General features: G+C 34.2%; 3 protein-coding genes across 4 annotated transcripts; 2 read left to right on the top strand and 1 right to left on the bottom strand.

Annotated features, from left to right (window-relative positions):
• The first annotated feature begins 1,663 nt into the window (after nucleotides 1–1,663).
• Nucleotides 1,664–5,070, top strand: LOC102625259 (U-box domain-containing protein 11-like). Its single transcript, XM_006494988.4, has 4 exons — nucleotides 1,664–2,274; nucleotides 3,068–3,184; nucleotides 3,263–3,655; nucleotides 3,785–5,070. Exons 1-4 carry the CDS (start codon nucleotides 1,954–1,956, stop codon nucleotides 4,862–4,864), a joined length of 1,911 nt encoding a protein of 636 aa, XP_006495051.3. The 5' UTR covers nucleotides 1,664–1,953; the 3' UTR covers nucleotides 4,865–5,070.
• A 2,615-nt stretch (nucleotides 5,071–7,685) lies between these two features.
• Nucleotides 7,686–10,041, top strand: LOC102624974 (uncharacterized protein At1g66480-like). Its single transcript, XM_006494987.4, has 2 exons — nucleotides 7,686–8,351; nucleotides 9,728–10,041. The coding sequence occupies exons 1-2, from the start codon at nucleotides 7,773–7,775 to the stop codon at nucleotides 9,785–9,787; spliced, it is 639 nt and encodes a 212-aa protein (XP_006495050.1). The 5' UTR covers nucleotides 7,686–7,772; the 3' UTR covers nucleotides 9,788–10,041.
• Nucleotides 10,042–16,051: 6,010 nt separating this feature from the next.
• Nucleotides 16,052–23,950, bottom strand: LOC102623423 (putative 1-phosphatidylinositol-3-phosphate 5-kinase FAB1C). 2 transcript variants are annotated; one of them, XM_006494981.4, is made up of 11 exons: nucleotides 22,439–23,950; nucleotides 21,482–22,279; nucleotides 21,217–21,370; nucleotides 20,763–21,107; nucleotides 19,717–20,469; nucleotides 19,288–19,619; nucleotides 19,071–19,197; nucleotides 18,744–18,908; nucleotides 17,084–18,574; nucleotides 16,697–16,963; nucleotides 16,052–16,589 (listed from the first exon to the last, which is right to left on the bottom strand). In XM_006494981.4, exons 1-11 carry the CDS (start codon nucleotides 22,969–22,971, stop codon nucleotides 16,335–16,337), a joined length of 5,220 nt encoding a protein of 1,739 aa, XP_006495044.2. In that variant the 5' UTR covers nucleotides 22,972–23,950; the 3' UTR covers nucleotides 16,052–16,334. The 2 variants fall into 2 exon arrangements, with proteins under 2 accessions (XP_006495044.2, XP_052291544.1); XM_052435584.1 differs by lacking the exon at nucleotides 22,439–23,950 and having other exon boundaries at nucleotides 21,482–22,077; nucleotides 22,227–22,279.
• Nucleotides 23,951–25,799: the final 1,849 nt, after the last annotated feature.

Genomic DNA, 25,799 nt, shown 5'->3' with positions numbered 1-25,799 from the left:
GTAAATTAAGCTGAGCTTACTTTACGGGGAGGTGTTTGACAGCACAAAAAACTTCTCCATGATTGACCTTAAACAACTTCGCTTTACGTTCTTGCTACTTTAACTCCTTTTGCCAATTCATCGTCACTTTTAACCTAAGAAATCATTTTCAGCTAATGTGGCTGGGGACAGTCAGAAATTTAACTCACGGGGAGCAATTTAACGATGAATTTAATATAAGAATTATAACTTCAACTCATCAAGTTTACAGGAGCAAGAAATTAAAATTTTCGATTAATAAGACATTTTAATAGAGTTCCCGGGTGATGAGGCTTAAATAATAGATTCAATTTAAAGGCGTTCTCCAATTATGCAAGGGTAGCCACTAGCCACCCCTCTTGCCAAATGCTGGCTCGGTACTTTAACACGGCCCTATGACCAAACTCAAAAGAAATTTTCTTTTCTTTTGTTTTTTTCCCTCTGTCTTCCTTAATAGAAAAAGAAAATAAAACCAGTTGGATGTTCTCCTTCTAGCGTCATCCGGAAATGAATAAAAAATATATAAATTATGGGAAAAAAATAACAATAATAACGGCCTTTTACAGCCTGTCACCAATTTAAGGTTCAGGTGCTTTCACGATCATACCCAAATCCCTAAGTGTAATCACAAATGAGGATATAATTTACAAATGTTCTCCTTTGGGTCCATACTGCACTACAGATGAAATTACAGGCCCCCAACGCAAAGAGTGTCCGAAAATAAACCGGGTAATTTTTAAAAACCTCCCCTGAGGTTTGGGTTTGTTGCAAGTAGATGGCGAGAATTGATTTATTTGTAAAAAATCCCCTACCGTCAGTTAATTTTAACATTGACCGTTAGTTGACCATGCAAAGACAATATTATCCTTAACAATAGTTTGTAAACGAAAATAACTAAAAAAAAAACCAAAATTATTGGTGCAAAAAGCACAAACCCTATTTTTTGACAATTTTATCCTTGTAAATTCTAAAAATTTACAATATCATAGGTAAAGATTATGACTATTTCATTTTTAAATTTTTAATTTTATCTTTCTTGTAGGAATTTTAAGGAAATATCAATAATTTAAAGAGGATTTTTTAATTTTTTAATTTTAACTTTTTTATAGGAACTTTAAGAAAATATTAATAATTTAAAAAAGATAAAATAGCTAATAATTTTGGTTTTTTTTTTAGTTATTTTTGTTTATAAACTATTCTTAAGGGTAATATTGTCTTTGCACGGTCAACTAACGGTCAATGTTAAACTTAACTGACGGTAGGAGGTTTTTTACAAATAAATCAATTCTCGCCATCTACTTGCAACAAGCTCAAACCTCAAGGGAGGTTTTTAAAAATTATCCAAAATAAACCACTATGCCCCCAGCTGTGTGTGTGTGTGTGTACGTAGAGGCACAAAACATCAATAAACCAACATATGGATCCACATAAATGTACAAAATTAAATATAACTGGCACACAAAGCACAACTTACGAGCGTCATTTTTCTAGTTGTGCCGACATATACGATATGATATTTGTACTCAAAAATCAAAATTAGCTCATCGATGGACCTATTTGTTTCAAAGCTTACCATCGACCTTAATTGTTAATTACGCTAACATTTTAGGCGCCTATATGTTATTACCAAGAAATGAAAGAAAAAAAAAGACCAGAGAAAGCAAGTGCTAGAGGCTGGAGCGGGTGTTGTAAGAAAGAGTTTGGGAAGGAGTAGCAGTTGTTGGAAAGACACTTCATAATATTCCAAGTCCAACTGTATCCTCTTGTTCTCTCCTCCCGCGAATCTCGCTCTCTTTCTCCTTCACTCACTCTCATATTTCTTAAATAACTAAACCCCTTCGATCCCAAACGCTCTTTCTCCCTTTCCACCGTCCGGGTACCCCTTAATCCCCCCACCCACCCACCCACCATCATTTCCTCTCCTTACACGCGGCGATGGTCGGCGGTTTCACCCTCGCCGGTGCCGGCGAAAGAACGGCGGACTCGGTGATTGAGGTGGTCGGGGAGATTACTGGGATGAGCTGTGGAAATGGGCGTGGGGTGTTTAAGAAAGAGTGCGTGGATCTTGTGAGGAGGATTGCTTTGTTGAAGCATTTGTTGGAGGAGATCAGAGATTCTGGGCCGTTGGACGTGTTGCCTTCCGAGTCTTCTTCATCTACGACGTCGCTGCTTTGGTGGAATGATCTTGTTGTGGCTCTTCAGGCTTCTAAGAGACTTCTAGCTGTTGCTTGCTGCTACAGTTCTGGTGACTCATCCGTAAGCATTTTTTTTTATTTGTTTTTATTTTATCTTGTCTATGATGAAATTTTGAATCTTTTTGAAGTTTCAATTCAACAATGTGGTATCGTGGTATCATTTATATGATCATCCACTTAATTGAATTAATTAAATGTGAAAAATAATCTGTGGAACGTGAACGGTAGCTAGCTACTTGACACTGGGAGATTGTGACATAAATCGAAATACTGAGCGCATGTGTTTTATGTGTAATTTGGATACAAATCCTTGATTATCAAAACAAATGGTACTGAAAATCTTGAAAATGGGTAGCATGCGGATGTTAATCTCTTAACACGATTTGAATCTGGAAGCAGGAAAGAGTCCTTAAGTTATCTCCATATTGGTCCTTGAAACTCTTTTTAAGTTATAACTTAGTTTTGTAAGATTTTATCCGGATCTTGAAGCAAAATTCCCCGATAGATTTGCATGAATTTTCATCTATCAACTTATTGCTGTTTGGTGCCATTTGATGATTTCAAGCCTGTTTTTTGTCACTTGATTTTTAAATCATATCATTACAATGTTTACTAGATGAGAACTTTCCAGGAATTTTAACGTTGCAAAAGAAAAGTGATCATGGATAACAGCAATATTAAAATGCTGGGGATTGTTAGAGATGGTGACCACTCATTTAATTGTCACGATTGTCAATATCATTCTAAATATTAGGAATTGGAGGCCGACTCTTGCTGATAGTTTCTTGTGATTGTGCACTTTCATTTATAACTTCATAGGTGCATCTCTGACATTTGCTGTATCTTGATTTAAGGATGAAGCTGCCGAGAAAATCTCCTTTCAATTTCAATGTGTGATGTGGAAGCTGGAGAAAGCTTTGGGGAACATACCATATGATCGTTTTGACATCTCCGAGGAAGTTCAAGAACAGGTATGACAAATCAATTGATAAAAGTAATGTCGCTTTTAATCTTGATTGAATGTGGCCTTAATCAGATTCTTTTACTAGGTTGTGCTGGCGAGGTCCCAGTTAAAAAGAGCCACGGAGAGATATGGGTCTATGAATTCAAGAAATTTTTTTCATGCCTTATCCCAGCCACTGGAGAAAGAAGTTAGTATCACAAATCATGAAGTTAAAGCAAAGGCCAATCATGTCCCAGATACTATTGATTCGGAATGCCATGATGCAGATCAAATGATGAATAAATTGGAAAGGAGGTTCTCTTCTGTATCGTCTGAGGTCTGTCCATCAGACGATGTTGTTGCCGAAGGACAGGAGAATTCAGCCATTAAGAGTATGGCTGAAATTAAGAAGCCTGATGCACTCATAATTCCTGCTGATTTTCTATGCCCTATATCATTAGAACTAATGAGGGACCCTGTTATTGTGGCCACAGGACAGGTATGCATCATAATCTCAAATGTCATTTTACATTTACATGTTTTAACATAAAGTTTTATCCAAGATTATCAACACTCAACCACACGTATTATGCTGGACTTCTGATTTATTTTAATAATGAAACTGCAGACGTATGAGAGATCTTACATACAGAGATGGATAGATTGTGGCAATGTAACATGTCCAAAAACTCAGCAGAAGCTTGAACACCTGACTCTCACCCCAAATTATGTTTTGAGAAGTCTAATTTCTCAATGGTGTACCATGCACAACATTGAGCAGCCTATAGGACTAGCAAATGGGAAGATAAAGAAGAGCGACGGTTCTTTCCGTGATGTTAGCGGGGATGTGGTAGCCATTGAGGCACTGGTTCGCAAACTCTCAAGCCGTTCCGTTGAGGAGCGTAGAGCTGCTGTGGCTGAAATTAGATCCCTTTCCAAAAGAAGTACTGATAACAGAATTATAATTGCGGAAGCAGGAGCAATACCTGTTCTGGTTAACCTTTTAACAACAGATGACGTGATGACCCAAGAACATGCAGTGACAGCCATTCTTAACCTCTCTATATATGAAAATAACAAGGGACTCATAATGCTTGCAGGAGCCATTCCTTCTATAGTTCAAATCCTTAGAGCTGGAAGCATGGAAGCTAGAGAGAATGCAGCAGCAACACTCTTTAGCTTGTCACTTCTGGATGAGAACAAAATAATAATTGGTGCATCTGGTGCAATACCGGCTTTGGTAGATTTACTCCAAAATGGAAGCACCAGAGGAAGGAAAGACGCAGCAACAGCATTGTTCAATTTGTGCATTTATATGGGAAACAAGGGCAGGGCTGTAAGAGCCGGGATTATCTCAGCATTATTGAAGATGCTTACAGATTCAAGGAATTGTATGGTTGACGAGGCTCTGACCATACTGTCAGTTCTAGCTAGTAACCCAGAGGCTAAGATCGCTATAGTCAAAGCCAGCACGATACCTGTTCTAATAGATCTTCTGAGAACAGGTCTGCCACGTAACAAAGAGAATGCGGCTGCCATTTTACTTTCCTTGTGCAAGAGGGACACTGAGAATCTTGCCTGTATAAGCAGGCTTGGTGCTGTAATACCCTTGACAGAACTTACTAAGAGTGGGACAGAGAGGGCCAAGCGGAAGGCTACCTCACTGTTGGAGCATCTTCGCAAATTGCCGCAGCTTCAACAGGTGTAGTAGTTGTACCAGAAAAATTTATTCCTCATTCCTCTTTTTTTTTTTTTTTTAATTCCAATTATTTGTTCACGAAAACTGATGAAATGGGCATGAGCTAAAAAAACCATTCTCATTGCTCTTTTGTATTTATTTCCATCATCTAATGAGTGTGTAAAAAGTTCATTTGACATGGTTGTTATAAAATTCAACTTTAACATTGTTTTTCACCCTTATGATCTTTTGGTTTGATTGGAAAGCATTTGCTATGCATCAGTTTAGATTAAACTGCAAATAATAGATATTAGTAGCGAGACTTAAAATATAAAATTTCTACAAGCGAGAGAGTACTTGTTCATATCATCGCTGCAGACTGCTGATTCGCAAAAGCATAATGCTCAGCTACTAGAAGGGCGGCACAATTCTGCGAATTAGTATATGAAATGAGAATGAAAGAAAATTTATTCATGGAATTGATTTGTTTATTTCGGCATGTGCGAACAAACTACACTTAGAAATAGAAAAAAAAACAAAATGCATCCGGGATTCAAGGTGGATATTTTCTTTTTTCCCCGCTCTTGTTAATTATTCCAAGTGATGATGTCATAAAATAGTGAATGTTTGTGAAACGATTGGCGGGCTGAAAACGCAAATGAAGCCCTATATGTTTTGTTCATTTGTTTGTTCTTAGCCGATCTTGAAGCTTTGTTCAAGCATTGTTTCATTGACTTGTTCTATATAAATGGGAAGGTTCTCTTTTCAGATAAAGTACGAACTTAAGCCTTTACATTGGCACAAAGTGAGCTGAAAAAGTAGTAGGATAGGAATCCTTTTATTTGTATAGATATATATGCCGTCTTTTCTCCATACTGCTTTGGCATGATTATATGTGAACATTGAACAAAATTAAAACAGAATATCAACAATTGAGGTTCCATTAAAAGTTAAAAGACGAAAGTATACTCTATCTAGTAGTAAATAGAATTGTAATCAATTGGTTTTCCAGTCAAATTTTCATAATTTTTATATGGTTGAATAGAGAAAATAAGACCGTCAAATTTGATGAGGACGAGGTGGATTCAAGTACGTACGTATAATTATTTTGCATTACGGTGATATAGTAAGCTTTTGAATTTTGAAGGTACTTAGTTTGATTTGTATTGTCCACGTGTTGTAAGCAATTCTTTGTCATTCTCCTTTTGGAAAACGACCTTTTAATTTGTTATTTGGACTCTTGAATCTTGAAATATGTTTTCACAGTTTTCTCACATTTGCCATGCCGCTACTACTCAGGGAAATTAGTGATCATACTGAAAATTAAAAAAAAAAAAACGTTTGATTCAATTTCTTTTCCGGACACATTATCTCTTTTGCCTAATTTGTTGAATTTGTAGCTTGGTATATATGGAAACTAATAAAACTTGACATGGATAAAACATGACGATAAGACGAAATGATTATAGAGGAGAAATACTCTTAACTTTAAAATAAAATAATGATTATAGTGAATTTGGAGTCTAGGAATTGAAAATAGAACCGTTAGCAAAGTTTTTATTAAAATAAGAAATAAAATAAAATAACTAGCAATAAACTGTTTTTATAATTTCTGTTTTTATAATTTCACAAGATAATATTGGAACCTACCGAAGGTTCTGTTCACCTAAAATACATTTTTTAAAACAATAATTTAAGCTGGTTAATTAATACGTGGATTTGAGTCTCGAGGCCAGAACTATAGAAAAATCAACCCTTACAAGTCGATTATTGAGCAGACTATCAATTTGGACTAATCTTACCATTCAATTTCAAATTCAAAGGTACGTAAAAAAAAATCTTAAAAAAAAATCAGTTGTGCCATCAAATTTGAACATGGAGAATTTTAGGAAGCTCGTATGTTATTATATTGTTACAGGAATTGTGAAAGAATATGAAAAACAAAAAAAAGGGGGTTGATGACTTGGTGCTTCGAAAATAATTCCAGAATGCAACACTCAAGTCAAATTTCACAGCCTAGCTTTGTCAAAATTTCAATAGAATCTCAACAGGAGTCCCCGTGATTACCGTTACCCTTTGTTAAATTAATAAGATAATAAAATTTAATTATATATGCAACCAGCTTCCTCCAGATGTTACGGGGTAAGTAATTAAGATTAAGAAATTTGTCCTTCCTGTTGAATATCAAATACACAGTGGTTAATCGGCGTGAACGGTGCATTTAATTAATTGGGAATATACTACTAGTCAAATATCAGCTCCTTCGCCACAAAAAATGTAGTCACAATATAGAAATTAATTTGTCCGTACTTTCACATCTAATTAACATTGTCACAATTTGCTGCTTAAGGTTATAAGTTTTACTTTTCACGTATGATAAATCTCAAAGTTAGGACGTGCTTATATAATTAATTTTTCATCGAATTATGGACAAACCGAATGCTCACACCAGAAAAAGAACATATTTGAAGGTAATTCTATAAACAATATCAGTGAGCATTAATTAAAAAATTAAAATGATTATGTAATCTAATCATTACGAATTCCTTAATTCCCCTCCTCACTACGGAGTTGTAATGCTTAGAATTGCAAATGACGCAATATATTCAGAATGTGAACGCGATTGTTAAGTTGCATAATTCTAAAGCAAGCTGACAGCAATTTTCACATTAAAAAACGAAGTAAAATAACAATTTTAGTTATTAATTAGATTGATAGCGAAAGCGTACGTACTTTTATTACTATTATTTGTAGCACTTTGTCAAACATATGCCAATTTCAAAATTTGCCTTCTTTGTTGACCAATGACCCCCTTCACATCAACTATATATAACGACCTTCACTTTGTAATTAATTTGTTTCTGTAAGCCCCAGCCAGAACGAGATAAGATACCCTACCCTACCCTAAAAGCGCTTATTGCAGAAGCCAGAAGTTAAAATGGGTAACAGCATGGGGCTGGGCGGCAAAAACAGAAAGACCACAAAGGTTATGAAGATAACGGGGGAGACATTCAAGATAAAGACGCCGGTGAAAGCTGGGGAAGTAGTGAAAGATTATCCAGGGCACGTGTTGCTAGAATCAGAATCAGTGAAGCACTATGGGGTACGGGCAAAGCCATTGGGGGCGGAGCAAAACTTGGAGGCAAAGAGGCTTTACTTCTTGGTAGAGTTGCCTGATGTTGCGAGAAAAGAGATAGTTCCGAGGAGGGTTCGGTCGGGGATTAACATGAGTGCCAAAGACAGGCTCGAGAGCCTCAAGCTGTCTCGGAGATCGGTGTCTGATCTTTCCATCCTGAAACCCGTAAGCAGCAGCAGCAGCAGCTTGCCCGAGGACGGAGCAATGAGGTTGAAGCTGAAGCTTCCCAAAGCAGAAGTTGAAAAGTTGATGAGAGAGAGTAACAATGATGCTGAGATTGCTGAGAAGATTAGGGAGCTTTGCATGGCCAAACAAATTCATTGGAACAATAATAATAATAATAATAATGGTGGTGGAAATCAAGGATTCAAGGCACGTGAGGTATGTTTAATTTTCCTTTCCTTAGACACTGATCCTATTTTCATGCCATATGCATGTTCTTAATTTTCGGTATTATCTATTTATTTATTTGTTTTTGGTTCACTTTTTGAGGGTAATAACGAGCGAAGGTTATATTCCTCAAGAACGTACATTTGGGGTTGACATTTTGATTAATTTATAATTAACTCTTTGTTTGTTTGTTTATTAAAGTGTGTTAGTTTTCGGATATGGGAAATTGAATTAGTTTACTAGAGATTAGGAGACATCTTTGCTAGGTAGGTGGACCTAACACTCAAGGATCGGAAGACCAACAGTATTGACTTAAATTATGTGACAACATGTAGTTGGGGAAGATCGGTTTTAAGTTGAGGACCTAATCAAACATCGATTAATTAATCAGTAAAGATTCTTCGATTAATTTCCTCTTGTATTAAGTCAAACGCATTAATTGTTCTCGAATTTCAATCGAGCTCTTTCTAATGACATTGAACTTCAAATCCAAAATTTAATAAATTATTGGCTTGAGTATTAATTGCATTTAATCTCTCATCTGCAGTATGTCCAAGCAAATAAGCTGAGTCATCTGCTAAAGTAATTCGTGTCTCAGCAATCGAACTTAAGCTACTTTCTTTTATTAAGTTTCCCATTCGCTACCTTTCAAACTCCACGTATTATTACTTCTAATCAAAGCTGATTCACGATTTCAAAAAAAAAAATAAAAGAAGGAATAAAGCTGATTTATGGCTCTGATGGGTTATTCTGCATGGATAAATCTAAACTACCATGTGGCTTATTCTAAAAGTCCAATCTCAACTACCGCAGCTTGTTAAGATTTCTTCCCAGGTGCCTCTGATCACATGCAATAGGAAGAAAGTCAGTTTAGAATTACGTTAAGGAGACAGAGAAGTTGAGAGACAGATTAAAGATGAACAGAGTCTTTAATAGAGTTTATATTTGGGCAAGCAATGAATTACATAAGAGTTTTATTTTATTTTTTTTACGTTACATCATACATTAATGCCTTTTCTTTTAACTATTTGTTGTATTGAGGTATATGCAATTCTCCTTTTTCTACGAAATTGTTGTCTTCTTTCAAACATGCACGAATATTTTTGACTACATATTATTGTTGCTAACAAAAACAAATGTCAAAGTTAGGTGTAGTGTCTGTGTCGTATATCACCAGTTCCAAAACCATTAATTAATTGTTGTAAACACAAAGTCATCAGAGGAAGAAAAATTAATTATAGAGACAGTAATAATTAATTGTACTATTGTTGTTGTTTCCAGTACTCATAATTTATCCTTATTAGTCTGGGGGAAAAAAAAAATCTGATCAATATTTTATCTTGTTTCTGTTCGTGAAATGATTGCAGAAGCGTGTGAGTTTCATGCCCATCAGTGAAGGAGGAAACCAAATAACAGTTGCTTCGTAGCTTTTCTAATAAATAAAACAAAGAAGAAGGAAGATGATTTGTTGTGGTCACATCTCTAGCCTCTAGTCTATATGCACTCCAGCCTGCAGATTTCTGATTTTGTTGTATGTGTTCATGTTCATGTACATAGAACAAATATTGAGAAAGCAATGTGATGTTTGATCAAAGAAATTTTTTAAGAGCTGAGAGTTAGCTAGAGAGATATATATATTTATATCTCCCTGCTAGAGATTTTATGCAGCGACTTGTGGTCATGTTTGCTAGAGATATATATGTAACCTTGTTATAGCTTCTGAGATTTTATGCAGCAGACTTTTGTAATAATCATTCCCATTGCTACAGAGATTTTATGCAATAACTTTTGTAATAATCATTCCCATAGCTACAGAGATTTTATGCAATAACTTTTGTAATAATCATTTGCTTAATCGCTCTCAGGTGCGGACGTCCGCTTATTTTTTAATACGGACACACGCTTAAATTGTGTGGTTTAAGAGGTGCGGTTTAAGAGAGTAAAAAATTAACTCTCTTAAACGCTACAGTTTAAAAGTATGCTTGCATGAAAAAAAAAATGAGAGTGTTATAAGAGAATGACTTATACACACACACACGTACATACATATGTGTGTGTGTGTAAATTTTCCAATTCAAGATTTGAAAGTGCGGTAAAATTTTACTACCCTACAGTTTTATAATGTTAATTTCATAATACTTTAAAATCACACGATTTTAAATCTTTTATGTACTTTCTCATACTTTAAAATCTTTTACCAGATAACTACTATATGTACATATATATTTGTCTTGTCATTCAATTTCAGCAGATCAATGTGTCTTAAAATTGGAATCAAAACTGAATTTGCATGACAAAAGCAGAACTATGCATAAGCCTAAATTGAATTTCATGAAGAGAAATTAATCTGTCTTTAAAAGGGGAAAAATGCTTTGTTATGTAAATGGGATTATTCCCATTTGCAATAACAACTGGGATTCTGCCCTTGTAAATGCTTTCTTTGAAAAGAAATGCTTGGTATGTATTTAAAATGGAATGGATTTAGTGATCTTGGTTTACAAAGAAGTTTCTCTTGAACGAGGAGAATAAACTATTCTCTCTTTGAAGAGAGCTGTTCTTCTGGAAGGAAAAAAGAAAAAAGAAAAAAGAAAAAGAAACTTCAATAGCTAATGCTAGGTGGATTTATTTCTTTAACTTTGAAGTAAATTTCCTCCGGACTTAACAGGGTTCGAAATCAACTAAAAAATATGAATGATGCTTGTGCCTGAGTTTAATCAAAGTTGTTGCCATGTTAAACGATTGATGCAATAACATGCTACAGTGAAATGAATGAACCAAATATGCTGGCTTAAATCATTCTCTTCTTTTCTTTTTCTCTTATCATTATGATTACTCTTAATTTTTCCCCATACGTCTCGGAAACATAGCCTTAAATTTGTGGAATAATTAGCAAAGAGTATAAATACCAAGAGAAGTATCTGCGACGTGTATAAACATTTCTATGATCAGTTACAGCATACACATAATCAAGAAGTAAATGAAAAAGGGACTGTACTCGAGGAGCATCTAATAATTTTTCAAATAACAAACCTTTGATTACCCAAAAAAAAAAAAAAAAACCTAATTCCTGACAACATGATTGCTATTGATTATGCCAGTGGAAAAGCTACTGTTTTCTCCTGGGCATGGCTGCACAGTACAAAAATTATATTCAACAGCTGAAACAACTTATGAATTTTTTGGTACCACTTTTTTCCCCATTTTTTAATTATATGAGATTAATACTCAGATTACAACTCATATTATATGAGATTTACAACAGGGGCGGCAAAAAAACCCAGGCCGGCCCAAGTTCGGCTCGCAAGGGGTTGGCCTATATATGAGCCTAAAAATTGCAAAGCCACATATGTTAAGCCTGGACAAGAGCTTAGCAAAAAAACCCGGACCTTTTTTAATTTATGAATAAAAAATAAATTTAATTTAAATGAAAAAGAAAAAACTCAAAATATTAATGTAGTTTAATTTTTTTTATTAATATTTGTTATTTTATTAGGTTATATTACTAATGTTTTATGTATTAGACTATTATTCTATTATATATTAGATGATTATCTTTAATTTAAATATTTTTTCTTAATTAAAAAATATTTTATAATTAATTAAAAAAAGCTCAGGCCCCGTCTAGGCCCGGCCTGAGCCCGGCCCTTCTAAAATTGGATGGGCTTTTGAAGGGCCTGGACTTTGTTTGAATGATGTGGGCTTGGGTCTGGGCTTCGAAAAGCCCGATCCAAAGCCCACAAGTTGTCATCCCTAATTTACAACTGATATTTACAATCATACAATTACTGAAACTAGTTTACATTAATTCGTATATAGCAATGTCTAAATTTTACCCTCTCAAATATTCGAGGGGTATATACTCCACTCACGTTTCGAACCCTCTCAAATATTCGAGAAGTGTCTACTCTACTCATATTTCGAAAGGAAGAAAAATGCATTCACTTAATTATATACTATAATTAAGAAAAGAAATAAGCTCTACATGCGTCGCGGGGCTCAAACCACTGCCCTCACAGTTGTGAGTGCAGGGTCTTGTTTTCCCCTTTAAAAATATTTTATCGGTTTCTATCACATTCATGAATGAGTACTTTTTCAATAAAAAAATCTTTTACTTTAAAATAAGAAATAAGTTAAAAGATAAGAAAAACGTACATTCTAATGCATTATATTTACAGTGCTGATATTTGCCCTGGGTCAAACCCCGAAACTGGCTGAAACGACGCCGTTTTGTCTATTAATTTTTGTTTTTGTTTTCATTTGCTATGAATGACGACGTTTGGTTTGGATAAATTGCAAAAGCATCAACATAACTTAGTTGCTTCCTTGTCTTCGTTCTCCTCATTTCATGAGACAACCACCTTTCACCCGACAACCGCAACTCAACTACACAACCACAACCCAACTGCAGATTGTCTTCCTACTGGAGACGCGACTGCTAGATCTATCGGCTTCTGCTCCTGCTTCTCCATCGAGAATGGCAGTTCTTACGATGACTATATCAATGGATTCGACAATCGAGGTTGCATGCATTGCAAAAGATCTGATCCTTCTTCTTCATCTTCGTGTTATTCCTGCTCATCGCTCTGGCTAGACCTTGCTCCTTTTAAGGACTCTGAGAAGCTTCGAAGAGTAATCACTGCTTCAACTAAAGGTTTCTCGATTGGAGCAAGTCTCAAAGGCTGCTTAGCTCTCTTCTCAATTCTCACTCGACTTCAACGCCGTCAATCATCGGCGCCCTCGAGGTAATTATCACTTATAAGCTTATTTTTTAATTTTCTATTTTTTCTTTTGATGATTTAATTTGGTTTGGTTTCTTTTATTTGTATAGAAAAATTGAAGATTTCACTTTAATTAGTGTTAACAATGTTGCAGCAGCCTGTGCATTATTACCATGCCTTGGAATCTGACCCACTATCAGCGTTGAAAACTGCCAGGCATTTTTTTTTTTTTTGGCTCCACGATGCCACCCATTTTTTTTCCCTTCCAAAAGGGTGGTTTGTGTCAATTATTACAACTGTCAGCAAAGAATCTTGAGAAATTTTGCTTTAAGAGAATATTGTTGTTGCACAGAGTTTGATCTTCTGTCCTCTCTTACTATGTACATATACAAGTTAATTAGATGATTCCTGATTTGTTAAATATTGAATTTGAGGAAATTAATGGCTATTATTAGCAAAGTTTAACTAATTTATTGATTACTCGTCCAAGTTGAAGCCGCTGATGTTTGCACGATTAAGGGTTCTACAGCAAAGCGAACGAAGAGGAAGGAAGAAGCAGGGTTCTTTTTTTAAAAAAAAAAAAAATTTTATGCAAGCCAAAACGACATCGTTTCACAGAAAATCAGGACAAAAAATAAAAACGCTGAAACGACGTCGTTTTGAGTCGTTTCGGGGTTTGACCCGGGGCAAACATCATTTTTCTTACATTTATTCTATAAGGGTGTGTTTGGTTGGAGGATTAAAAGTGGGGATTGGACTATTTTTTAAAATTTTATCCTTGTCTCATGTTTGGTGTTGTCAATGGTATTGGAATTTAGTAATCTTGGCCCACAAGCTAATCTCAATTTTGTAAAGGAAATTATCCCAAGGGGGATTATGGGATTAGTTGGTATTGGATTATATTGATAACTCAATTAAATATAATAATGTATAAATATTAAATTATAGTAATATGTGATAAATGTAATAAAAATTATTGATTTTAATAATGTAAATAATAAATTATACTAAAAATCATTATTAATTTCACATTAAATTAAAATTCGATTTTAATTTATTTAATTATTAAATATTTTTATTATTTCAAATTTACATTATAAATTAATTATTAAATTAATATTCAAAAGATAATTTTTTATAAAATAATAGATTATTGAATAAAAATAATAAAAATATCATATATATATATATTTAACAAAATAAAAATTATTTAAATTATGATTTATATTAATTAATGTCATTGAGGTTGATTTGTATAATTAATAATATAAAATTTTAGTTTATAATAATATTAATAATAATAATAACTTGTAAATTGTAATATTATAATATTATAATATAAAACATGATTATTTATAGTCCAATCCAATATTACACCAAACACAACATAATATTATATATAATCCAATATTATCCAATCTAATCCAATCCAATTTTATCCAATTCAATCTAATTCAATCCAATCCAATCCGACATACCAAACGTGCCCTAATGGTATGTTTAACATGTGGTATTGCATGGTATTATCTTATGGGCCCAGCATTAATTAAAATATATCTATGGTGATCAAATGGATTGCATATGCAGCTTTTGCCGCATTATCAAAACTCGGGCCCCATTATTGACTTTTGAAACACAAAAGTCAGTAGCTTGCCCTTTTTTTTTAACTTTATAATAATAGTAATAAATAAATACAACTTTAATTTAATATAATATTATATAATATTAGTTTTTATTTTTTTTATTTTACATCATAATTTATTAATGAATTTATAATTGAATATAATTAATAATGAATATAAAAATATAATTCAACATTACATTATTTAATTAAGTTACAATAATTAATATATATATAAATTAAATATTTTTAAATAATTTAATAAACTAATAATACATATTTAAATATGAATAATATTAATTTAAAAAATAATATTAATAATATTATTACATATACTACAAAACTTTTACTTGAATTATTTAGTACAATTTATTTTGATAGTGCTTATGTTATAACAATTGTATTACTTTATTATTTTGTGATTATCTTTTGGTATGTATAAACTTTTATTCTATCATTCTAAGATAAATTTTTAACTAATCTTGTAGGTTTTAACTATTTATTTATGTTATTATATTATTTAAAAATTATTTGATTAAATTATTCGCTTCGATCTTTATTTCGCAAATTATATATTTAGAAGATATTGAAAAATAAATGCTATGCTTCTGAAAATTTAAAGCTGTAAGTTTCAATTTTTATGAAGAATTATGATATTTTTAAACATTTACACTAAAAAATTTTGTTAAATTTCTAAAATTTAGTACTTCTATATTTAGTATTTTTTTTAAGTACTAATAAATATTATTTTCTAAATATGTAATTTAAATTAATCACAAAAAAATTAGTACAATACAGTGCAACACTAAATATAATATAATTAAAATATAATACAGTACAATGTAACACCAAACATTGTATAACATTGTTATAATACAGTGCTAATGTAATACAACATAATAAAATACATCAACATTAAAATTAATACAATACAATGTGTCAAACGCACCCTAAGACGTTAAAATTTGTGTTTATTTATTTATTTATTTAACTTATCCCTTACTATATCAAAAGAAAACTTCGACTTCTCCTTTTTACGCTACTCATGAATCAAAACCATTTCATAACTCGAAATGCAGCAAGTTGATAAGCAAAATAAAAGAATCCTTACTAAATAATGACTTGTTCATGAACACTAAGTGATAACTTTAAATTTTGTACCGATCTGCTAATGAATAAGATAATTCTATTCAGAATATGATGTAAATTGATCGGAAAAATGACATTCAGATCCAAGTTAATGCAGAGATGTTTGCTTTCTGATGCGACCTCACTGGAAACCTGACCTTCATTCAAGTGTTATAAAAGGGAATCGTATTGTCCACACCCAGTTCATGTGGAGGAAACTCAAGTTACAAAAAGACGTGACTTTTGCACATTAGATAAAAAGATGTACAAAGAGCTCTTCACAAGAAATTTCTATTCCCTCAAGATATTAGCCCTTTTCTTTGGGCTACTTATACACAAAATCTATGTATTTCATTCTACAATGAAAAAAAAAATAACAGAAAAAAAAATGTAAGAAAGGGGTAAGCAGGGAGCTCTCTCTCCTCTTCAATTATCTGCAATTATAATGGGTAAGCCGTTATTGATGAATTAATGCTTTGTAATTGAAAAAGAATGCATTGCTGCAGTTCATGAAGACCATTGATCTGGTACTGTAAGAAAATAGCTAGTCATTGCTTTCCGGAATCTTTTCTTGTATTGTTTGGGGGAAATGATTGTTGGGGAAGCATTCTTCGGACCACCAAGGATACCACTTGCCTTCACCCATGTCTCCAAATGCTTGTCCCATGTGTATTGTCTCATGAAATCAATGATCCCTAATACCAGCTCCTTCCGCTCCTCATCCACTCCAACAAGCAGTGAGTAGTCCATCACATCAACAGACTGCAGGGCATAGGAGACAGAGAAACAAAAAACAAAGTGAACTTCAGGCTGAATTATGGAACCATATGCATGGATTCAATTGATGAGATGCTAAAAGGAAAACTTACCGCCAAAAACGATGTGTCATTCCAAATAGCTCTCTCTAGGCTTCTCTTTGCCTTGCTTCCAAGAAATAAGGGTTCTGTACGTAAATTTTCTAAAAGATTCATATCAAGCAGTACCTTGTTCGTTCCTGTGGTATCTGTATTGTACCGGGACCTTGCGGAGCCCTTAAGATCATAGACCCTTGAGATGCTTCTCCTGAAAAAGAGGTTCTCCATTACCATTAAGTCTATTTTTGTTTCCTTGCCACCTTTCAAGTGTTTTACAGAGACCTGCCATCAAATTAAGTAAGAGTCATAATATGTAAGATCTTATATATTTCACCCCAGCACCCACCACCACATATTGTGCGTGCATGGACATAATAGACAAAAGTGAAGAAGAGACCTAACCTGATAAATACCAAGAATTTTAGCAAGGCAAGTTGGACTGCGGGAATTAAGGGAATCGGTCAAATATTTGAAGTATTCTGGTGCAAATTCCTCAAAGGACTCCAACTCAGTCTTTTTAACTTGTTTTATAATAAATCTCTCATCCAATGACTTGGCAAAAAAGACATTGCTTTTCCCTCCTTGTGCACTCCACTTCCGACTGCGGCTCAAGGAACGCACAAAATCTACTCCGCTAGGGCAGCATTTCTTTCTAAGGGAGTCAAACTGCTTCGCAAAATAAGAGGTGACTGAAAACTTCACTTTGCCACCAGCACTTGAAGACTCATCGCCAAAAGAAATTGTTAGATGCGGTGACTTTTTGGGGTCTGTAAACAAGGTACCCACAGATGATGAAGCATCTTCAGACCCATAACTACCATAGTGGATATAATCCAAGTCCAGAGAGCCAAATGACTGCCAGGCTGAAAAGGTGGAAACTGCAGACCCTTCTTTGTGAATTTCACCGGCACTCCAGCTTCCATCATTATCGTACAACCTATCAGCAACCCAGTCCTCATACTCCTTAGAACTAAGAGCATAAGATATTATGCTGGTAGGATCATCATCAAAAACGGCTATAACTACATCATTATCACCCCTTTGAGGGAGTAACAACCGAGCCCCTTCAACCATACGAGAAGCAGAGGAAATAAATGAGGGTGTGGAGCTTAAAATCAAATTTAGCTTCTGTGCCTCCAATGGCAATATTTGGGAGTAAGTCCTCATAACATTGGAAACAGGATCTCTTACCATACTCCTGTAATCTCCAGAAGCATGAAACGATCTAATCGATGACAAATGCAACAAAGAGTGGGGCAACCCCCTCGCAATTCTTTCCTGGAATCTTAATGCGGAATCAAAAGAATGAACTCTCACCGGTGAAGCCAGCCTTTTAAATGGAGAATTATCGATTTTACTTATCTGCCCAACAAAACCTGCTTGAGGGCGATCTGTTTGAGACGCAAGTGGAACTACTTGATCAGTACCTGTCCATGCAGAATCTATTTTCTCAGACAGAGTTGATGTAATTTCCCCATCAGAATGCACATCCTCCTCTCTGTTATGAAGGAATGAGGTTAACTTGGAGTTCTCCGAACCAAAAGGTTCCAAGGTAGGTAAATTAAGCTCCTCTTTCTGCTGCAAGTGTAAATCATTTGCAGGAGACTCCAGTGAATCTAAGGATCCAGACACATTTTCCTCATTATCATGGTCAAGCTTACTGTCCTTACAAAACAAATCAGTTCTCAACTCTTTCAGTTGGGCATAAGATGCATTTCCCTGTTTTGCTTTGGCAATAGAACCCTTTTTCAGAAGAGAGTTCAATGAATAAAGCTGGCGATCCCAGGCATGTGAACCAATGAGAAGGGCACGCCTCAAACGGTTAAGCTCTAGAATGTCCACAGCTGTCTGACACGGTTCTGAAGTTTCCATGACTACCGGTTGAAGCAAACCCTATGTTTGCAAGGAGAGTAATTAGAAATAGACAAACTCATTAGTTAATTGTGTAAAAATATTAATTAAATTTTGATTTTCTGCATACACTTTCCAAGGTTCTCTGGTATGGAAGTTTGGAACAGCAATTATATTTTGATAGCAGGACTAATGCAGGGAGTATACTTACTATGTAATCATTCCTCTCGCTTTCTAGCTGAACTTTCAGTTCCAAGATATGGCTCTTCAAATCAGTTGAATCTGACATTTCACATCCAATGGAATTACTTCTCTGTTCCATGACTTCAAGTACATTAGATATCTCCGCATAAAAGGTTTCCATCTTAACCTTAAGCTGTTGAAAATGAAAGGATGTTAATTAACTAACAAGCCAAACACTATAAAGCATGCTAAAATTAATTAATTAATAGTTATTTTCTGTATTTAGCATTTAGTCCAACATCTAGCATCAGTCTAATGTAGTTATGAAAAGACAATCCCAAATTCAGACAATTACTTCTTCTGCCTCTTTTCTTATCCACTCCTGTTGCAGAAGGCCATTGAATTCGAGTACTGATGGGGGTAAATGGACAGAGAGAATATCTATAGGGGAGTAGCGAAAGATTGCAATCATGCTCCCAAACCTGTCAATTAAAATATTTCAGTAACCACCAACATGTTACTAAATAATTGGCCAAAAAAAAAAAAAAATCTTTTAGCTTAGCGGCATTTACCCATAGTAACGTAGGCAGTCCCTCTGCAAGGAATGACCACAGCTAGCAATGCGGTTGGCAGTTGCATGGTTTGAAAAGCTAAGTTCCAAGAACTTTCCAAAAGAAAGTCCCCAGGCAGCATCTGACATGACCACTCTACGGGTTGCTGGAGGGACTCCATCTGCATGAGCACACCTTAGGCATCGGTGCCACATCCATATCTTGCCATCTCGTTCCCCAGGTAGCCTTACAGAGGAAAGACATTTAACGCTGATTGTCAGATTCCCCTGCTGATGGGTATAACACAGGACATGAGCTTCAGCTGACTCATTACAAGATCGACAACAAGATGTCTGGAAAACAAACAAAAAAATCCTATCAGTTCATTAAGATCCCGCAATAAATAAGGAAATAAATCAGAAGATAAAAAGAGAGCCTAAAATAGGTTACCTGATTAAACAGGTCGCCATGCAGGTACCTTCCAAGTGGCTTATCAAATGAACCATAGAACTTTATGCGCAGGAGCCGAGAACGTTCGCATACAGTTCCTTTGAGCACACAACGGCTTGAAAATGACACCAATATGCTCTGGTTAGTGTCAGCAGCTGAAAAGTATTCACCAGATACTTCATCTTCGTTAACCCCTTCAAATTTCATCAACTCATGACTCTCCGCAAGTTGCCTCTCCTCTTGACCCATGATTTCTTGCAATTCTTGTTGCAAAGCATCAAAAGAATTGACAATTGGCACCTTTAAGTCCTTACATTCGTTAAAAGAACGAAAATCCAAACCCACATCATGTTCTAAATTATCGTTGCAGGCATCAGTGGGTCCATCTCCATACCTACGATCCAAGAAAAGAGGAACAGAAGAGACAGAACTATGATTAAGTTGCTCAGACAATGATTCCAATCCTCCGTGCTCCAGTCTGAGACTCACAGATCTATCATCTCGGGTAGAGTCATCAGCTACCTCTTGGTAATTGGCGGCAACCTTGGAACTGGGGATAGCAGAAATGGCATTATCAGCCATCATCCTCTCTGGTTTAGAAATTGAATGCTTTAACCTCATTTTAGGCAGAGTAGCACCCTCATCAGCAAGGAAAGAGGTCTCAAGAGATAAGTGATAGGCTGCAAATACAGCATATTGAACAACATGTTTAACTTTCTTCAATTCTTCCCGACATTTACCCCTCAGAAGGACCTACAAAGAGAACCACAACAATCTCATATGACAACCAAATTCTGAAAATTCATTCTACATTGAACCAAAAAAATCTTATGCTCACACAAGAATCAAAACACTTTGCATTAAATAAAAGGCTAACACATGCTACACTTGTATTGGACAAGGAGGGAATAAAGCTCAATCTTAAAGCAGCAAAGAAGATGAATATTTGTCAGTGATGATAAATGTTTTAAAAGAGGATGCAATACTGTACCACCTCCAAAATCCAAAACCAAAAAAATGAGGGTAAATTTGAATAGAAACACTACCATGCAACCTAAACGCCTTGGACACCCTTCAAAATACATCAATGTTTTTGATGGCTTCTTGTTAAACTGGTTAGATGTCTCATGTTCTTCAGAAACTTTTTCTAACTTGAACAGTTCACAGTGTCCCAGTCGTGTTGTTGAAATATTATCAATCGATGGAGTAATAAGAGCACCCGTGCAACGGGCTATCCGCTCCAGTAATGGCCTTTTCACATTGAGCACTAATGAAATCTCCTTTGCTAGAAGTAAATCCTGGGCATATGATGAAACACTTTTTTCCACCAGCAGAACATTTGGGCGAAGGGCCTCTATCTTTGAAATTACCATCTTGAGATGATCATTCTCCTGCCCCAGGAAAGGAAAAAATAAGCTTAAAATTATTAAAAAATAAGTTCAAAACTTTACTGGATAAATTTTGTCTATTTGCAAAACTAACATAAGCTCAGGAAAAAACCTGCTGCAGTAATGTATTAAAAGATGCCAACTGATTTGGAACTCTCTGATATTCGAGCGCTCCTCCTAAAATAAGTAATCTAGGATTTCTGTACTGTGACGTCATGCGCTTGTGCTTTATATTTTTTGTACAAACTACTCCCTTAATGAACGTGCTGCAAATGAAAAAATTGGAAAAGCAATTCAGAGGTGGCATGAACTCATATAAGCAGAGGATCCGCAGAACCAGGAAAAGAAATATCTGAAAGAAACAAAACATATTATACCTCTCGTTTGGACTTCCTTTTGCTATACATTTAACCTTTACATAATCACCGGGATCCATACTGCCTCCTCTGCTAGTATCTGGTTTCACAAAATTTGCAGCCTGCCATGCTATAGTTGTAATTATGCCAAGCCAATCCTCCTCACCGTCCTCTTTCCCCAGTTTGATACCCTCAGCTCGTAACAGCTCTGAGACAAGTGCCCTAAAATGCCCCTGTACCACAGCTCTAAGAGGCTCCTTATTACCCTCATTCTGCTTCTCCCTTGCTGGAAACATACTCGAGAGACTACTACTGGAAGAGAACATGGCACTTGAGTCCCCAACATCATCATCTTCGTCATCATATGAGAAAAAGTTACTTTCCGCCTCATCATTTTCATCATCAGGTGGTGGAGGATACCAGATCAGACCATTATTTTCAAAATCTAATGGCTTTTGTGACTGATCATCTTGTTTCTGAACAACTGATTGGTCATCAGAGAAATCATCAGTATTCTCTGTATCCTCAGTCCCCATCACAGGCCCTTTTAAAACAGCCATGCTTCCGCGATCGAAGGGACAGTCATTCTGAGACAATGGGCTACCCCCTTGCCCACGCTGTACATCATGTCCAGCTCTATAAGAAGTAAAATTATTCCTACAGAGGCTGTCAGAGGGACTTGATTCCACTGACTTAAAAGCGTAAAACTCATGTCTAGCACTAATACTACTTGAATCTATATCTGACATATCATGATAATACTCACTGGATGGACTTAAGAAGTGCTTCCCAGAATCCTCTGCCTCTTCTTCATCACTCCTGCATTAATAAATAAATACATGATAAAACATTCATCAGCAAAAAATGAAAATAAATGAAAATTCAAAAATACTAGAGGCTGTCTTCCATTATTATGCATTAAAACTTATTGGTTGGCCATACAAATGCATTGCTACCACCATCCAAATAGAAGTTTACCTGCTGGGAGAGCGACGAACAGATACTGGAGGCGGGTGAGCACTGAATGATGTCATACTCTGGCTCTGGCTGGTCAGGGCATCGGGAGAGTATCGAGATTCAAGATAGTGAGCAAGACGATCACTCTGAACCAATTCACTTCTCTGAGAACAGTCAGTTTTCTCAGTACTAAAACTCGGAGATGGTGGCTCAGGGCCTTCTTGGGGAGAAACAGAAGGGTGCACTTTCTCACTATACTTCCTCCCGCATCCTTGCCTCACAATAATCCCATTACAAAACTTGCAAGCCTTGAAATTCTCCTTAGACTCCACATTGCTGTGATTGCACTTCCCACACAACCAACGGCCACAACCTTGGCAACAGTAACCATTACAAGATTGACTGAACTTTGCCTCACACTCACAACACATTTTGCAACTGTTCTCAGGCATCTCAAATTCCCCAGGCACACACGATAAATCACTTGCTCCCCAAGAAATCCAAGACCTAACCTTTTCTATCAGATCTAATAGTGAACTATCAGGTATTCCCATAGAACAAAAAAAACCCAACAAAATTTGTATAACCAGCTCTTCTGCTCCTCCTCCTCTTTCTATATAGAGTATTTCACTTTTTTTTTTTTACTTTCAAAAGGCAAAACAAAAAATCTACCCTTTTCAGGCTCGAATTTGATATAAAAGTCAAACAAATTAAAACTTAACAAATCCCACAACTAAAACAGTGGGTGATTTGGGTACGTTTCCATGGGGTTACTATCGATTTTGACTTTTTTTTTCAGTTTCCCTTTTTTTCAAACTAAAATTTCTGTAAAAAGGAAATAAAAATCCTCCGAGGATTACCAAAATTAATCAAAGGAGGAAGAAATCAACAACGCTATAAATTAAACAAAGATTCACAAATCAGATATTATTTACACTAAACCTCACAACAACAGGATTTTTCAAACAACAGCAATTAAATGATTATAAAGATTAACCCTAAATGACCCAGTTATAAAATCCTCAACCGATTCCAGATTCATCAATAATGCATCCAAAAATCGATTCTATCATCACAAAGGCAACACCAAGATCCAGTAAAACCCTAAAACTTAAATCTTTCTTCCCTTATAAATAAACCCAGTTGACAAAATCAAGAAAACAAGAAAGTTAAAAGTGTCAATAATTACAAAAAGAAAAAAACTATATAAAGAAGAGTAAATTATTAAATGCGAGGCAAAATGAGAATTAAAAGAAGAAAAAGAAGAAGTACGGAGAAGGTTCCCTTTCTAGCGGAAGAATCAGCTCGCATCTCGAACAAAACCAACATACTATTTTTTTTATTAATCCCTCTTAATATTTATTAGCTCTTCTTATTCCCCCAGTCTTCTTCTTCTTCTTCTTGTTATTGCTGCTGTTAATGCTTTCATTTATTTCCCTTTCTTGTTCTTCACCACCTTTGTTTATTTAAATACAAAAAAAAAAAAATCATTTTCAAGAAAAGCACACTTTCTCTTTCTTTATTTATTTCTCTCCTCTCTCTCTCTTACTTTTCCTTTCTTTTGATTGCATGATAAATTAAGATTCTTTTTCTACTCGTACAGTAGCAGCATACGTATCTTTCTTTTAACTGTTTATTGATTACGGTTTAGGGTTTTGCTTATGGGATACTGTTACTCGTGACCTTTAAAAAGATTAATAACAAACGGGTCCCTAACTTTTAATTTTTTAATACAATTTCTCTCTCTGTATTAAGGAGGTCCATATTTGATGGTCAAGGGAATTTTAAAATATTATTGAATGCAAAAATGGTTGGACTATTAGCAATTTGGCACCTCTCTAATTTCCTCATGAAACTTCTTCTTCAGTTATAATTATTTTATATCAGAAAATATCCTTTTTATTTTTTAACTACATCTTGTTATTGATAAAACTCAAAGTAGTATTTTACTATTTTTCATTTTTTTTGCAATCTTATTATTACCATACCCACAAATTAAAGAGTTTTTTGGGTGATGAATTTTCAAATGTTAATCATTGCCTTAAATTGCACATAATTTAAAATAATCTTAAGTACAAAAATATTTAATCAATAAGAAATATGAAAGGAATAATAGATTATTTCAAATTTGTACGGTTTATTTTAGATAAATAGGAAGTAACAGGTAGAATTATTTTTTTAAAAAAAAGGGATGGTTACGAAACAAAGTAATTTGTTGGAAAAAAATTATGTACTTAATTCTTATTTGTTCTTAAATTTATTTTTATTTGAAGTGGGGTTTTATAGGATAATGAAGGGTGCCAATAGCGTCACTCATTCAAAAAATGACAATTATATGAGTAATTTGACCATTTTAACGAGGGTGAAAGTAAAATACTAAAATCATCCTTATTTAAATAGTAAACTTACTTTTAATTAATTTTTTTTATCAATTTGAATTTAACTTTCAGCAGTAACAATGATTCTTATAAATATATAAATATGTGAATTTTTGGTATATATGTGAATTTAAATAGTAACTTACTTTTTCTAATTAATTACTAGCCCTGTTTAAATGGTAAAAATATCGTATTCTTAAAGCCCGACAAATTAACTAAAGGTTTCTAGGCTAGTTATTATTTTAGTTGCAAGTGTGGCTCTCTCTTATCCTGATTGGTTGATGCTTGTTTAGGGCTTATGTCTTTATTTATTTACTATTTAATGTTTTGGATTTAATGTGAATTTTTGTAAGCAATGGTGTTTAATGGTGTGATCAGCATCAGTGTGTCAGCATAATTTTAGTTTTGTTGATATTATTACTTATTTTCTTTTAATTAGTGGCTGTTAAGTCAGCTACATTATTTTTTGTTTTTTTCTGGAAAAAAAATATACATCCAAAATTTAGGGAAATGATCACTAGCACCCCTTTTGAACATAATATCTTTTATCTCTATTATCTTAGTAAATATTAACTCTAATATTCTATAATAAATATAAATATAATATTAAAATAAATGTAATAATATATATACTCTAAAATAATTGAAATATTTAAAATATTTTAATATTTTACAATTTATTAGATATATTTTATTATATAAAGTAAATTTTATAATAAATAGAATCATAATATTAAAATGAATGTACTAAAATTTAAATGATTTTGAATATTACGTAAAATAATAATTTTAACATTATTAGTATGTGAGATTTTTTTTAATTGTAAAATGTATTTAATGCAAATATTTATTTAAAATATATATGATAAAAAAATATAATATTAAAATAAATATAATAATTTACATATTTAAATTTATTAAAATATTTTAATACTATTAATCTACTGCATAGATTACCTTATTTATAAAATATCTATGTTTATTAAAAAAATTAAGTTAATTTT

This window comes from Citrus sinensis, chromosome 2 (assembly GCF_022201045.2).
Source record: "Citrus sinensis cultivar Valencia sweet orange chromosome 2, DVS_A1.0, whole genome shotgun sequence".
In the NCBI taxonomy this organism is placed as follows: domain Eukaryota; kingdom Viridiplantae; phylum Streptophyta; class Magnoliopsida; order Sapindales; family Rutaceae; genus Citrus; species Citrus sinensis.
The sequence above is the reverse complement of the archived record's forward strand: the minus strand, read 5'-3'. Positions and strand labels throughout refer to the sequence as shown.

What these genes read in the sequence shown, in the direction of transcription:
- LOC102625259 (XM_006494988.4), top strand. Translation starts at nt 1,954, where the DNA reads ATGGTCGGCGGTTTCACCCTCGCCGGTGCCGGCGAAAGAACGGCGGAC. An exon ending in ACAGTTCTGGTGACTCATCC is followed by an intron (nt 2,275 to 3,067) that starts GTAAGCATTTTT and finishes TCTTGATTTAAG; the next exon opens with GATGAAGCTGCCGAGAAAAT. An exon ending in TTATTGTGGCCACAGGACAG is followed by an intron (nt 3,656 to 3,784) that starts GTATGCATCATA and finishes ATGAAACTGCAG; the next exon opens with ACGTATGAGAGATCTTACAT.
- LOC102624974 (XM_006494987.4), top strand. Translation starts at nt 7,773, where the DNA reads ATGGGTAACAGCATGGGGCTGGGCGGCAAAAACAGAAAGACCACAAAG. An exon ending in AAGGATTCAAGGCACGTGAG is followed by an intron (nt 8,352 to 9,727) that starts GTATGTTTAATT and finishes AAATGATTGCAG; the next exon opens with AAGCGTGTGAGTTTCATGCC.
- LOC102623423 (XM_006494981.4), bottom strand. Translation starts at nt 22,971, where the DNA reads ATGGGAATACCTGATAGTTCACTATTAGATCTGATAGAAAAGGTTAGG. An exon ending in CAAGGCGTTTAGGTTGCATG is followed by an intron (nt 20,470 to 20,762) that starts GTAGTGTTTCTA and finishes TTCTCTTTGTAG; the next exon opens with GTCCTTCTGAGGGGTAAATG. An exon ending in GCGAGAGGAATGATTACATA is followed by an intron (nt 18,575 to 18,743) that starts GTAAGTATACTC and finishes TTGCAAACATAG; the next exon opens with GGTTTGCTTCAACCGGTAGT.